Raw genomic sequence first — 15335 nt, 5'->3', positions numbered from 1 at the left:
ATTTTATTTTTTTAATTTTTTACATGCTGTCATCAGTTCAGTACAGCGTCCTCATATAGATGGTGTGGAGTGATCAGGGACACCTGTGACAGTATTTGAACACTATGATTACTTTGAAGAGTGAATATAAGCGAGCCACAGCAAATCACTTGGTACAGATGGGCTATGATTGGCCCGGTCTGTAACATGTGGTTACTATGACCAATCGCATAGATCGACACAATAGTACACAATGAATGGATGCCAACCATTGTGTACAATTGTCATGTGATCCGCTGTGATTGGTCTCAGTGATCACATGGTACTCGCAGCGGGCCGGTACACTGATCTTTCATGACAGATCACACCACAGTATGGGGAGTATGTCACATGACTGCCACCTAGAACTAGAGCGCTCCTGCCCGGCCTATAGTTAAATAAAAGTCAGCTCGGACTCTGGACAGCATCTAAAACAATGTTCAGACTCTTGAACCTCAAAAAGTCGGTGCTGGAACTATCTTGTCATAAGGACTACCTAGGTCTACTCCTAGATACTGCTCAGTCCAGGGGTTTCTTTCCACAGGAAAAACTCTTTAACTTATGCTCCTGAGTTCAGATTCTGCAGTCCGGAAGCTGTTCAACCCTCCACTTTTGCATGAGGCTTTTGGGTTTGACAGTGTCCTCCTTTTGAGGCAATCCCATATGACCAATTATATTGGCTGGCTGTTGTAATATTCAGGCCACATTAAGGGCCAGTTCACACCAGACGCAGTTCCGTTCAGTTCCATGTGCATTTTTTCTGCACAAAATGCATGCACAGTGTTTTTTATGTATTCCAATGGCTCTAGTTCACACCATGCAGCCAGTTTCTGGTTAATTTCTGCACCGGAAACTGACTGCACGGTGTGAACTAGAGCCATTGGAATACATGGAAAGCAATGTGCATGCATTTTTAGTGCAGAAAAAATGCGTACGGAACTGCGTCTGGTGTGAACTGGCCCTTAATGAATGATTAAGAAAACAAGTTTTACCTTTTTTAAGAATTTTACATTGTCAAAAATATTGTTTTTTGGATTGGTCAAGTATGAAATACTTAATGTTCTCTAGTTGTCTATGCAGACAGCAGGTGGATCTTTTGTCGTCTTATTACATATTTTCCTGTTTCTGCTTTGCTACTTTGTTATAAAAAGCTCATTGATTATGAAGTTCAGTAACTCAAGCTGAAATTCCCCCAAAGTGGCTTTTCTCCTGGATAGCGCAGTTTAGTTTCTAAAGTATATAAAAAATAAATAAAAAAAATGCATGACAAGATGGCCTCTTTCATAGTTAGATCATTTTCACGTGGACAACCAACTGGTATTGGTATTTGACAAGTTTTAGTTTATTTGCCAAAATACAGTATACATGGTTTGAAGATCAGCCTTTGTGCTGTTCCCAATATTCTCAAATAATAGAGGTTTACAGTAAAACATTAGCCTAGAGAAGGAATTGAACCCCCTGCTGGTTTTCTGTCGCTCTGCCTTTTTCCTCACTGTATGGTTGCTAAAGATGGGAAGAGAGGTTTATTAAAGCTTTTTTTACCTTTACTGTGCATTTTGCTAAAAATGGCCTCTCCCAACAGAGCTCTATGTGACACCACAGGCGTGGATCCGAAGCTGATCTCCTCAGAATGGGTGTACAATCACTATAGGTGGATTGTGTGGAAACTGGCTGCAATGGAGGTCATGTTCCCTGAACAGTTTGCAGGAAGATGTCTGACACCAGAGCGGGTCCTATTACAGCTCAAATACAGGTCCGTATTATATTATCTGTCTATGTTTGAATCCATTGGAGTCCTTCAGTTAAAGGACTAACCGCCTAGCTACATTGTCATTGGTGAGGTTCCGGTCTTTCAAAGGCGGTGCATGGTGAATAGCTGTTTCTAGAGATAATTGGTTCCTGGAAGAAGGAATCTTCTGTGTCGCCCACAACAAACAGTCATATTCCGGGTTCAGTCTGAGCTTTGGCTGTACTTCTCCTTTAAGGGATTAATGCCTGCTGCCAAGCAGTACAGAGTTAGGCAGATTTGCATGAGATTGACATAAATTTAATGTAAGTATAACATGAATATGCCATCTCTAAATACAAATAACAGTACAACTGAGAAATGTTCTTTTCTAAGGTATGAAGTGGAAATTGATAAAAGCCGGAGATCAGCTCTCAAGAGGATCATGGAGAGAGATGACACAGCCGCCAAGACCCTTGTGCTTTGTGTTTCTAAAGTCATTTCCTGGGGAGGCAATGATAAGAGTGAGTCCAAAGATACTAAGCAAGGTCCTGCTGTCATAGAGGTGACCGATGGCTGGTATGGAATCAAGGCTTTGTTGGACACTTCGCTAACTGCATTGCTCCACAGAAGGCGGTTGTTCGTTGGTCAGAAAATAATAATACATGGGGCAGAATTGGTGGGTTCAGAAGAGGCATGCACTCCCCTGGAAGCTCCGGAATCTCTTATGTTGAAGGTAGAAATTGTTGTTTTCTGCATTTTTTTTTTTTGAATGTCTAACTGAGAAAATCTGAAGATCCTTATGAATTTAACCACTTAAGCCCCGGACCTTTAGGCAGCTAAATGCCCAGGCCAGGTTTTGCGATTCGGCACTGCGTCGCTTTAACAGACAATTGCGCGGTCCTGTGACGTGGCTTCCAAACAAAATTGGCGTCCTTTTTTCCCCACAAATAGAGCTTTCTTTTGGTGGTATTTGATCACCTCTGCGGTTTTTATTTTTTGCGCTATAAACAAAAATAGAGCGACAATTTTGAAAAAAATTCAATATTTTTTACTTTTTGCTATAATAAATATCCCCCAAAAACATATGTAAAAATTTTTTTTTTCCTCAGTTTAGGCCGATACGTATTCTTCTACCTATTTTTGGTAAAAAAAAATCGCAATAGGCGTTTATCGATTGGTTTGTGCAAAATGTATAGTGTTTACAAAATAGGGGATAGTTTTATTGCATTTTTATAATTTTTTTTTTTTTTTTACTACTAATGGCGGCGATCAGCGATTTTTTTCGTGACTGCGACATTATGGCGGACACTTCGGACAATTTTGACACATTTTTGGGACCATTGTCATTTTCACAGCAAAAAATGCATTTAAATTGCATTGTTTATTGTGAAAATGACAGTTGCAGTTTGGGAGTTAACCACAGGGGGCGCTGTAGGAGTTAGTGTTCACTTAGTGTGTGTTTACAACTGTAGGGGGGTGTGGCTGTAGGACTGACGTCATCGATCGAGTCTCCCTATATAAGGGATGACTCGATCGATGCAGCGCCATAGTGAAGCACGGGGAAGCCGTGTTTACATACGGCTCTCCCCGTTCTTCAGCTCCGGGGAGCGATCGCGACGGAGCGGCTATAAACGAATAGCCGCGCCGTTGTCCCGGATCGCTCCCCGCGGGAATCCGACCGCCGCATGTAGCGGGGGGGGTCCCGACCGGACCCCCCACCTGCTAAAAGGCAAGGACGTACATGTACGCCCATTTGCCTGTACGTGCCATTCTGTGGACCTACATTTACATGCGGCGGTCGGGAAGTGGTTAACCTCTGTATATTATGCTTCATAAAAACAATGGACATGCATTGTAAAAAAGGCCTCTAAGACCATTCAAAATAACTCCACACTTCATCTCCATAACAGCAAAATGCTTGTTTCAAGTGTGAAGGCTTTGGTCACTGTAAGTTAAATTTTGACACCCCTGGTACCAGCCAAGCGGATGGTGGATGCACACATCTCTAAGGGCAGATATAAAATAAATTGGAGAAAAAAAATCAGTTGTACACAACAGCCAATCGGATTTCTTGTTTCATATTTTGTTCCAATAAATAAAATATGGAACCTGTCAGTTTGCTATGGGCATCAGCTCCAGTTTTCATAAATCATCCTCTCAATTCTAGATCTTCCTGAATAAACTTCCTAATTGCATATCAAGTAAAAATTGATGGCATAAAAAAGATTAGGCTTCTCTTATTTTTCTTCCAGTGTTCCATGCTTTTCCATTCAAACAGTGATAAATTGGATTTATCTGCAGATCTTTACAAATCTGATAGGATGGGACAGCTGGGCGGAATAAATCTGTTTAAGACCTTTCTTTTATTGGTCAGTAGACATCCATGCTCTCTGGTTCCCTCCTGAACTCTTCCCTCAGTTAAAAGAGAAGTATGAGTTTGGGGTTTTTTCCTCCATCATACTTACCTAGGTGGATGCAGTCCAATGCTGCATCTGTCCCCTGTGGGTGCTTCTTCACTGAGAACCAAGTGATCGAACACTGCCGATGGCTTGGTTCTCATAGCTCCCTGAGCAGAGAGCTGCTAACTGTCAATCGGCAACTCTCCACTCAGCTCCTCCTCGCTCACTGGAGCGCTGGGCTGTGGAGGGGCAGGGAGCAGCCATCTGAGGCTCTCTCATTGGCTTGCTGAGATGGGTGTCAGTCCGGGCACCTAGCGGATCCCTACTTCCATTGTGATGATGCGGTGCCTGGACTGATTTCTGTGATGTCGGCACAGAGCGGACTTCAGTCCACTCTCTGCTGAAAACGGGTTACAGGAGTGCAAAACGAATTGCACGCCTGTGACCCATAGGAGAAGCCCAGCCAAACAAGCTCAGGCTGGACTTCTCAATTTTAAATCATTATTTTGTTTTGTCAGCCACACACTTTATTTCCAGATCATTTTACAAAGTAACAAAATCCCATGTGCTTTCTTTGACCAGAACTTCAGACATTTTCTTTTCCTGATAATCATTATTACTTAATTATGCATGCAGATTATAAGCAGTGAGCAAAATGGTACACAGAGAACTTTATGTATACACCAGGGAGCAGTGTTCTTAAGTGTTCACGACTTTAGGTTTTACTAAAACATTTATACGAAATTATTTTTATTTTATTTTTTTCCCTTAGCTTGCAGCCAACAGTACTCGTCCTGCTCGCTGGTATACCAAGCTTGGGTACTTCTGTGACCCCAGACCTTTTTGCGTTCCTCTATCATCCCTGCTTGCCGAAGGTGGCATTGTGGGGTGCGTTGACATTGTCATACAAAGGATCTACCCTATACAGGTAAGCTTGGGATTTAAAATAAACCTATAGTGGTTAAAAATTTTGTATAGCTTGGTAGATAAGAAATATTGCAAATTTATATTGTGTAGTCTTCTATAGAGGCATGAGATTGTGCTCTTGGCAATTACAAGCTGGCAACTCGACAGCTTCTTCATGGAAAAAAAATATTTCAGCATAATGGCAGTAACAGAATCCAAAAACTGACGCGTTTCGGCCTATGCCTTCATCATAGAATAAATGGCGTTCTAGTCTCATTTATCACATCATTGTTGTGGTCATTTTTTCAGATGTGCAGAAAGAAACCCATTTACACATTAGGGATGAGTGTTGGGAGCATTGACTTCTCCCATATCAGATAACTGAGGTTAATGTTGGCAGTCCAGGCTTTCCTTGCTGTCCTTCATTTAGATGACCCTTTTTCTTATATTTAATGTGCACTTGTAAACAACGATTGTATCGATGGTGAAAACAGTGTTTTTAGCTACTGTTCTTTTCAGCATTGTGACAGCTGTCGGTGTGCTCCTCTAGCAGCCCCAGACACCATATAATTCTAGGGCTCTGGTTTAGGGAATCGGATAATTTGCAAATTAGCAGTCCTCTTGTCTTCATAAATGCATTATAGGTGACATTTAGAGCTAGAAGTACCTTTTGTCATTACAAATAGGCAATATTTTGCTAAAGCAAATATTACAAGCCATAGCAGTGGGATCTGTAATGCCCCAAGTACCCTCTTTAACCCTTTCCCTGCCAGGTCCCTACATTGTACAGACCTGACAGCGGGGTGGGGGTGTGGTACAGACCTGCAGCAGGAGATGTGGTACGGACCTGGCAGCAGGGGGTGTGGTATGGACCTGACAACAGGGGGTGTGGTACGGGCCTGACATCGGGGGGTGTGGTACGGGCCTGACATCGGGGGGTGTGGTACGGGCCTGACATCGGGGGGTGTGGTACGGGCCCGAGAGCGGGGGGTGTGGTACGGGCCCGAGAGCGGGGGGTGTGGTACGGGCCCGAGAGCGGGGGGTGTGGTACGGGCCCGAGAGCGGGGGGTGTGGTACGGGCCCGAGAGCGGGGGGTGTGGTACGGGCCCGAGAGCGGGGGGTGTGGTACGGGCCCGAGAGCGGGGGGTGTGGTACGGGCCCGACAGGTCAAAGTCCAAAACATATTTATAGCTTGCAAGGCCGGCTATTTGGCCTATTGTTCGCATATTAGGTGATAAAACGCATCCTTGCTAATTGTCCATTTATTTAGTCTGAATGTATTCTTTAATGCAGTTCTGTCACTAATGAAACATGTTTATAATGTTGTATAACACTTTTACATTTAGTTTTTGCCAATCAGTCATTGGAAAGTTAATGCTTTCTGTTCACATTTTAATGAGATTTAGAAATGCTTAATAGTTCAATATGTATAAAAATAAATTCCCACTTTATTGAAGTTTTATTGATATTCTGTGGTTTCTTCTCGGTGATGGCGGCTTCCACAAATGTTATGTTGAATAGAATCTATTTAGCAGTAATTTTCATGAGGTTGCCAGAAATTTTAAGGATAAAAAAAAAAACGAAAAAAAAAAAAAACCTTTCTTTTCAGTGGATGGAAAAAATGGCCAACGGCACGTATGTATTCCGTAATGACCGAGCAGAGAAAAGAGAAGCAGAACGTCATTCTTTGAAACAGCAAAAAAATCTGGAAGTCTTATTTTTGAAGATTCAGCAAGAGTTTGAACAGCAGGAGGGTATGGAACCAACATTACATGTAATAGGAAATGAGCAATTATTAATGCTGCAATTAGTAAGATGGGAGGTAGATGATTGCATGAATAAATGCTGTCGGGTTTGAGATAAAATGAAGTTGTAGAATTGGTAAATAATACTTGTCAGCAACATCTCTGATATATGCAGATGGAGGCAATATTTTTTTTTTTTTTTTTTTCATTAACCACTTGACCTTCAGAAGGTTTTACCCCCTTCATGACCAGGGTATTTTTTCCTATTTAGCACTGTGCTACTTTTACTGGCAATTGCTTGGTCATGCAACTCTGTACACAAATTAAATTTACGGTATATAATTTTTTTTACACTAATAGAGCTTTCTTTTGGTGGTATTTAAACACTTAAGGACCGCTTCCTGCACATATACGTTGGCAGAATGGTACATCCTGTTTAAATGCCCAGCCGTGGGTCGCGCGCACCCACGGCCCGGTCCGAAGCTCAGTTTAGGCCGTTACGTATTCTTCTACATATTTTTGGTAAAAAATTGCAATAAGCGTATATTGATTGGTTTGCGCGAAAGTTATAGCGTATACAAAATAGGGAATAGAATTATGGCATTTTTATTATTTTTTACTAGTAATGGCGGCAATCTGCGATTTTTATCGTGACTGCGACTTTATGGCGGACACATTTTTACAGCGATCGGTGCTATAAAAATGCAATGATTACTGTGAAAATTACACTGGCAGTGAAGGGGTTAACCACTAGGTGGCACTGAAGGGGTTAAGTGTGCCCTAGGGAGTGCTTCTAACTGTAGGGGGATGATCTGTGTGTGACTGCTTCTGATTACAGGAAGCGGTGGTCACTGTCCTGTCACTAGGAAGACTGGGGAAATGCTTGTTTATATAGCTCTGTTCCTGATTGCAGAGAAGGGGGGTGGTGCCTCTTCTCTCCAATCAGCTCTGAGAGCTATCTTCCCTGAGCTCTGCTGAGCGTAATTTCTGCTCTCCTCCCCCAGTTTTCTGACAGCTCAGACCAGCTTTATAAATTCAGCATTTTGAATGGATATAGAGAAGAGAAGACCGATAGACGGGTACAAATTATGTAGGATGGAGGATTTTATTTTTTTCATTTGTGTATCACCTTGCACACATTAAACTGGGCTTGTTCTGTGACTTTGAAGACATTTTGCTGTTATCCAAGCCATGTCTTTAGTTCTACTTACTCTTAGGTGTGTAGCAAAACATCTGCAACATTACAGAACAAGTACAGGAATGTGAATAACCACAGCGAACAAAACCATAAACTAAAATAAGACAAATGAGAACTTTTACAGATGTATGTGGACTCTGGATTACAAAGTAGAAGTTTATATGTATTTTACTTTCTTTAGCATGCGAAAGTAAAGCAAAAGGTACAAAGCGCAATTCTTTAAGTGTAACCCAAATTGCTGCGCTTCAGGATGGTGCAGAGATCTATGAGGCCCTTCAGAATGAACCTGATCCAGGATACTTGGAGGTATGATTGCACATTTTCTCATGGAGCCGTCTGCTTTGTGAAAATAAACTATTTCCAATTGCTATAGTGCAGTAAAGACTGGGCAACAAGAAATGTGACCAGTCCACATAGCCATTACATTTACTGTGTGCTTTTCTATTGTCTGGTTGTGTTTGTTTTTTTTAATTACCGGTAGCTGCTTAACTAGAGCCATTTTTTTGTTTTTGCAAAAATGTTATTAATGTTTTATTGCTGTGCTCCTGGTGGTGCTCCCAGTAGTTATCCCATATAAAGGAGAGAAGGGTCCCAAATAGTGTGATACCGTTTTAATAATGCTTTTATCAAAACAAATGGGTACTCCCATATGAGCAAATTCAACAGTGCATTTCATGCTGTCATGCAAAAAACGGAAGTGTGTTGTGGCGTTCTGTCGGATTGCTCGACCGGTTTCGTCGACCTGATGTCACCGCTCCAGGTCGAAGAAACGGGTCGAGCGATCCGACAGAACGCCACAACACACTTCCGTTTTTTGCATGACAGCATGAAATGCACTGTTGAATTTGCCCATATCTGAGTACCCATTTGTTTTAACAAAAGAATGTTATTTAAACGGTATCGCACTATTTGGGACCCTTCTCTCCTTTATATGGGATAACTATTAGGAGCACCACCAGGAGCACAGCAGGACGGAGTATTGCCAGAGTGCTGCACAGTGGCATATACTGTGAACGCTTTATACCCCAAGAGGGGGTGGAAGATCCGGTGAGTGCGGGCCACATAAGAGCACAGTTTGAGGTGGTCACTGTGTGAAATACAGAAATAGATGTTCACCAGGCACGAAGCACTTTTTGAATTTTTGGATTGTGATATCACAATAACCCATACACTGTATAGGGACGTTTAACACTAATAATTAGTGTGCACAATTGTATATGTAATCCAATCAGTTTATTTCAATTATCTATTCATTCATTAATCATTATTTATTTGTTTTTTGCACATATTAATTACAGGTGCACTTTATACCATTATGGTAAATGTATTATCAACACTATCAGTTTTGCACTTTTTTATTATATTTATGCATCATTTAAGCTAGCGCCACCCCTACTTCCTCACTCCATTCAATTCATTATTTCACTTAGGCCCCTTTCACACGGGGCGGATCAGTAATGATCCGCCCCGTGAACCTCCGCTTGCTCAACGGGGTCGCTTCGTTGATCCCCGCTGAGCCGGCATATGACAGGGCGGTCCCCGCACACTGTGCAGGGACCGCCCTGTCTTTTCTCCGCTCTCCTCTATGGGGGGATCGGATGAACACGGACCATCTGTCCGTGTTCACCCGATCCGATCAACGGATGGAAAAGTAGGTTTTTCCTCCGTCGCGCTTTGGCGGGTCGGATGTCAGCGGGCATGTCACCGCTGACATCCGCGGTTCCATAAAGGAACACGGAGCGCCCGTTCAGGTCCGCCTAAAAAACTGGCAGGCGGACCTGAACGGGCGCTCCGTGTGAAAGAGCCCTTTGGTTAAATAAATTACGTAGAGGCAGCTGCTTTAAATTTTTTAAGGGTGTCAAAACCCTATATACACACTCATTACTAATCATTCATTGGCAATATTTGTTTCCATTGCACGGATTCATTCCCACCATGTCAATGTTTTATTGGCATTAATAATCTCTTATTGGCATTTCTTTAACAGTTTTGGCTTTCTCCCATAGTCCAAAGATGGAGGCAAACCTATACTAAAAGAATATTAAATTCTGATTATTCTAGTTGCCTGGCTGTCATGCTAATCTTACGGCCCAAGTACTTTGTCACCAGGGTGGTATAAGTATGCAGATAATATATCTCTAATCTACATGCATGTTCTGGGTCAGCATTAATTTTTTTTTAATCCAGAGGTAATCAGGAAATAGTATTATTTTGAAGGAGATCAGCAATGGCTGCCATGTGTGTTTTATTTTCCCTTTGCCCACAGACATTAGATGAGTCTCCTGATCAGTCTTTCTCACTTGGCAAGGATGACGTACCTTCAGGCATTACCTGACTAGGCTTATTTGGGCAAACTTAGGCTAGTAAACCTTGCATGATTATTATTTGCTTTTCCTGCCTGTACCAGCGCTGCAGGTGTCTGTAAAGAGATTCTCCATAGCCCTGCCACATGAACACTTATTAAGTGCTAGGGATGTGATGAAGATGGTCTGACCACCTTCTAATGTTTCTGGAAGTGTTTTTCTTAACCTTTTTCAGGCACCCTTTAGAATTGTGGACACCAATCTGAGGGCTCTTTCACACCATTAGGAGTGTCGGAGCATGCGTTTTTTTTTTTTTTTTTTTTCTTTTCTTTTCATGTTCTCACACGCTGCGTTTTCACCGGGCTGCCATATGCTTGTGAAACATGCAAAAGAGGTGCCAGCCTGATTTTTTTTTTTTTTTAAGTGCACGCATATTTGCTAGATGTGTGGGTGTACCATTAAAAATGAATGACACCTGCGCAAATCTGCAAAAGGCAGGGTTTTTCTGTGCGGCGTGCGAAAATTTGCAATTTTGCACGTGTTCCTTCACCACACCTGGTGTCAACAAGCCCTAAAATGTAGTTTGTAAAGGGAGAGTTCAGTGGTCAGTAGTTTGTAGTGCAGAGTTCAGAGTCCTGTAGGGAAATAACTCTGACTTACAAACTACTGAGCTCTTTGTTACAGACTACTGAACTCTGCGTTCAACACCGGGTTCAGTAGTTTGTAAGGCAAAGAACTCTGCCTTACCAATTAATGGACTTTGTGTTACCAATTACGTAACTCTGAGGTCATGTGTGGTCACAGAGGTGTGAAACCTGTCAGGGTGCATGGCCAGAGCAATGGTGTCTGAGGCCATACACAGCCATATCCACATCTGAAGCACTGGGTCTAACTAGCTACTAGTCTGTAGTGTATTGTGGTGGAGCAGAACAGAGTGGTCAGTGAATTGTTGGATGATAGTGTGACTTGGGACCAGAATCTAGCAAGTTTTGGGCATGACAGAACATATGGAGGATATCCCTGGTACTTTGTCCACATCTCCATCAAGAAGGGAAGGCTTCTAGAAAGAATCAGTGAAGTGACTGGGGCGTCCAGGATCAATGTGTTAGGATCTTATAACTAGACTCTTGTAGCTGGTTTCAGAAAGGGCGTCCTAACTTTGCGGCGGCGTAGTGTATCGTGTTTACACTAGGCCCCGCCGTACGTTAGCGAGGCAAGTACATGATTCACTAAGTACTTGCCTGCTAACTTACGGCGTCGTAGCCTAAAGCGGGGGGGGCGTAAGGGCGCCTAATTCAAAATAGGCTGAGGGGGCGTGTTTTATGTTAATTTGGGTTGACCTGACGTGATTGACGTTTTTTTGGAATGGCGCATGCGTCGTCCTCCTACATATCCCAGTGTGCATAGCGGCAACGTACGCCGCACAGGCCTATTGGTTTCGACGTGGACGTAAATTCCGTAAATCCCTATTCACGGACGACTTACGCAAACGACGTAAAATTTTCGAATTTCGACGCAGGAACGACGGCCATACTTAACAGCTATTTGATGGAATAACTTTAGGCCTGATAATGCGTTACGTAAACGGCGTATCTGTACAGCGTCTGCCGGGCGTACGTTTGTGAATAGGCGTATCTAGTGATTTACATATTCTACGCCGACCGCAATGGAAGCGCCACCTAGCGGCCAGCCTAAATATTGCACCCTAAGATACGACGGCGCAAGATAGTATCTTAGATAGGTTTAAGTGTATCTCAGTTTGAGAATACACTTAAACTTAGGTCGGCGCAGATATTCCGAGTTAGGTCGGCGTATCTACTGATACGCCGGCCTAACTCTTACTGAATCTAGCTATTGGTATTTATTACAAATACATGATTTGGTAGACAGGGATAATATCCTTTTCCTCTCCGTAGGGACAAAACGGAAGGTCTAGTTGGGGCAGTTTTTAGCCTTTTTGACATGACACCCTGGCTGAGAAAGGCTAGTAAATGGTCATATATACAGAAAGGATAGTTGGCTTTTTTAGGCTCTTTCTTAAATATGCCTCACTAGTTTGTAGCGTGTTAACTAATTTATAATAATTTCTTCTGATTTCAGTCATGTATGAGCAGTGAGCAACTGCGTGTCCTGAATCATTACAGACAGGTTATTAATGATAAGAAACAAGCTCTAATCCAGACAGAATTCAGGAAAGCCATTGAATCTACTGAGCAAGGGTCTGAAGGGTGCACAAGAAGAGAGGTGACACCTGTATGGAAAGTGCGCATTGTGGATTACAAGGAGCAAGATCCAACCTCAGGTCAGCTTAAACAGAGGGCTTGTTATTTATTTTACATATTATAGTCCTATTTATTTGATAAAAATAATGGTGTAAATGTTAAAACTTGTTATGCGCTCTACATAGTGTAGCTGGTGTGCTTTTAGTACGTAGTTTTAAGCCAGGAACCCCTAAAACACACTTGGTGTCATTCATGAGTGTTGGAAACACTAACTGCCGTCATAACAAGCCAGCAATCGATCAAGTTCCCTGCTCATAGTACAGCAAAGACTTAATCCTGTCTTCTGTGCTCCATAGGCGTATAGAGGCGTCTCCTGCACCTGGAGCCCATCCTGGCAGGCATACAGTAAAGGGACTGTGCAATAATTAGCCCTGATCTGTGATTTATATCTGAGCTGGCAGCAGCTGTGTCTTTTACTTTACTTGTAAGTTTGATGAATACTTTAGATGCATTTTAGTGTATAAGAGGCCCTGCTATTCAGATCTGTAAGGGTATAAGTAGGATTACATTTATGCATTTGGAATGCCACTAGAACAGTTACTTTATTAGGAAACTAGCTGAATACCCGGCGTTGCCCGGTCTTCCTATCTTAACCTTTTGGGGAGGAAAATCATAGTAATATAAATATACTCATCTTTTATATAAGGGTGTAGGTAAGGGTTAATTTAACTGTCATATATTATTATTTGGCATATAAGTAATATGTGTAGCAGGTATTATTGAAATATCTCCAGGCGTACAGAAGTTATGTGGGAACATACATTTCCCATTGATTTGCATGGGACTTTAAACAAAAACCCCGACCCTCACAAATGGGGATAGCTAAGGGATAAATAAACTATCCTATAGTTTAAGTGGACATATAAGTAACATGTGACCAAGTGTTATCGAAATATCTACAGCCGTTTGGAAGTTATGAAGTAACATGTATTTCCCATAGAGTTGAATGGGACTTTAAAGGAAAACCCCGACCATGGCAAATGGGGGTGGGTAAGGGTTAAACCACCTATCCTATGTTTGTTGCTGACATATAAGTAACATGTGTGCCAAGTTTCATGTTAATATGTTTAGCCGTTTGGACGTGATGCTGGAACATACATGCATACACACACACACACACGTTGAGTTTTATATATATAGATGTGGATTGACCAAGATAGTATGCTGCTATAGAAGATTCCCCTGTGTAGGAAAACTTCATGAAGTCTATACATGTGGAACTGAAAGTAAGAATCGGTATGCAGGCCTTATTTATCAAGGTGCCTCAATCGGGACCGATCTGTGTTGCTCACAGCAGTCTTCTCTCTTGGCCTAAAATCTGCGATGTTCGGTGCAAAAACTGAAACTCGTAACATGTCATTTGAGGCATTCCTATCTCTAAAATATTTATTTTCACCTCTCCTTTCAATAGCCTATATACTCAACATATGGCGCCCTTTACCTGATCTAGTCTCCCTTCTAAAAGAGGGATGTCACTTCAAGATATATCAGTTGGCGACTTCCCATCCAAAATGCAAAGCAGACACTGCAGCTGTGCAGCTAACCGCTACGAAGAAGACGCAGTTCCAGCAGCTGCAGGTGAGACTTGCTAACAGAGGGGTATGTACTCTAGGTGTGTTAGGCCTCATGTCTTCAGCCAGTGATTATCATTATAATGAGAAAATAATACAATTTTAGACCTCCGTCTATTATTAGCCTCTGCACTTTTATCCTTGTACTGTTGCCATTGACATATGTTAACCAATCTAAGAGTATTGCACTGCGCCTGGGGCTGAGTAAATCTACAGCATGAGATGTGTAAACACGTGCACAGCGGATTGTTCTTTATCTGCTGGATGTGAGTATCCCAATTCATAGATACTGTTAGAGCCAAAAAGGCCTTTTCGGCTCCTTCCCGTCTGACATTGTTTGGAAATTTTGGCACACCCGCTGCATTCAGTCAGATGCAACCACGGTTCAGGTATTTTGACTGCTGGAGGGGCTTGCATATTTATATGTAACCCAATTTGGTACATGAACTGAAAAATTTGAGTCCCGAAACAAAAAAGTCTGTATAGTTACCCTTGCAGCTAGTTTCCTGATCAAGTAAAATGACCCTTGCTTTGCAGTGAAATGCAGAGCTGCACAGATACCTATGGTTCAAGAGGATCTTCCCCGGCCTATGGGAAAATGAAAAGTCAGCAGCTACAAGTACTGTAGCTGCTGACCTTTAGGAAATGCATACAGACCACAGATGAGGGGGAAGAGGATGATTTTATAATTGGGGGGGGGGGGGGGGTTATGAAGAAAGGGGGTTGCACATAACATTAATTGAATATTCATTATTAGACAGCAAACATACAACCAGTCTATGGGCATGATACAAGAAATGGCCAGAGATTGCAGACATAATGCAAAAGATGGTCAGAGATTGTGGACATGATATGAGAGATGGTCAGAGACTGTGAGTATGCTATAGAGAGTTGTTGGAGACCTTGGCCATGCTTCAGGAGGCAGTCATAGCCTGGAGAGCTATATTATGAGGCAGCTAGAAATCACTACTATAACAGAGCAACAGGGAAACACAGATAATTGTCTACAGGGTCCCAAGGGCCACACAGAAAGTGACAAAGGGTTGCAAGTCGGGATCCAGGGATCTACACCATAGAATTTTGCTTAATCATTTTTAATACCTGCATTCATTAACATTTAGGCCTTTTATAGAAGTGGCTAACAGGAATCAATCTGAGGTGTTACTTCTCAGTCTGGCCGTTTG

General features: G+C 42.3%; 1 protein-coding gene across 2 annotated transcripts in view; it reads left to right on the top strand.

Moving 5' to 3' along the window:
- Positions 1-15335, top strand: part of BRCA2 (BRCA2 DNA repair associated) — an 86420-nt gene that overhangs the window by 61036 nt on the left and 10049 nt on the right. For both annotated transcript variants that reach the window (XM_040340439.1, XM_040340440.1), the window contains 7 exons: positions 1601-1771; positions 2141-2480; positions 4919-5074; positions 6662-6806; positions 8177-8301; positions 12399-12600; positions 13992-14158. In XM_040340439.1, coding sequence (XP_040196373.1) covers positions 1601-1771; positions 2141-2480; positions 4919-5074; positions 6662-6806; positions 8177-8301; positions 12399-12600; positions 13992-14158 — 1306 coding nt within the window. The remainder of the gene's footprint in view (positions 1-1600; positions 1772-2140; positions 2481-4918; positions 5075-6661; positions 6807-8176; positions 8302-12398; positions 12601-13991; positions 14159-15335) is intronic.

The sequence above is a fragment of the Rana temporaria genome, chromosome 2 (assembly GCF_905171775.1).
Source record: "Rana temporaria chromosome 2, aRanTem1.1, whole genome shotgun sequence".
Classification (NCBI taxonomy): Eukaryota; Metazoa; Chordata; class Amphibia; order Anura; family Ranidae; genus Rana; species Rana temporaria.
This window is presented reverse-complemented; position numbering and strand designations above follow the sequence as displayed.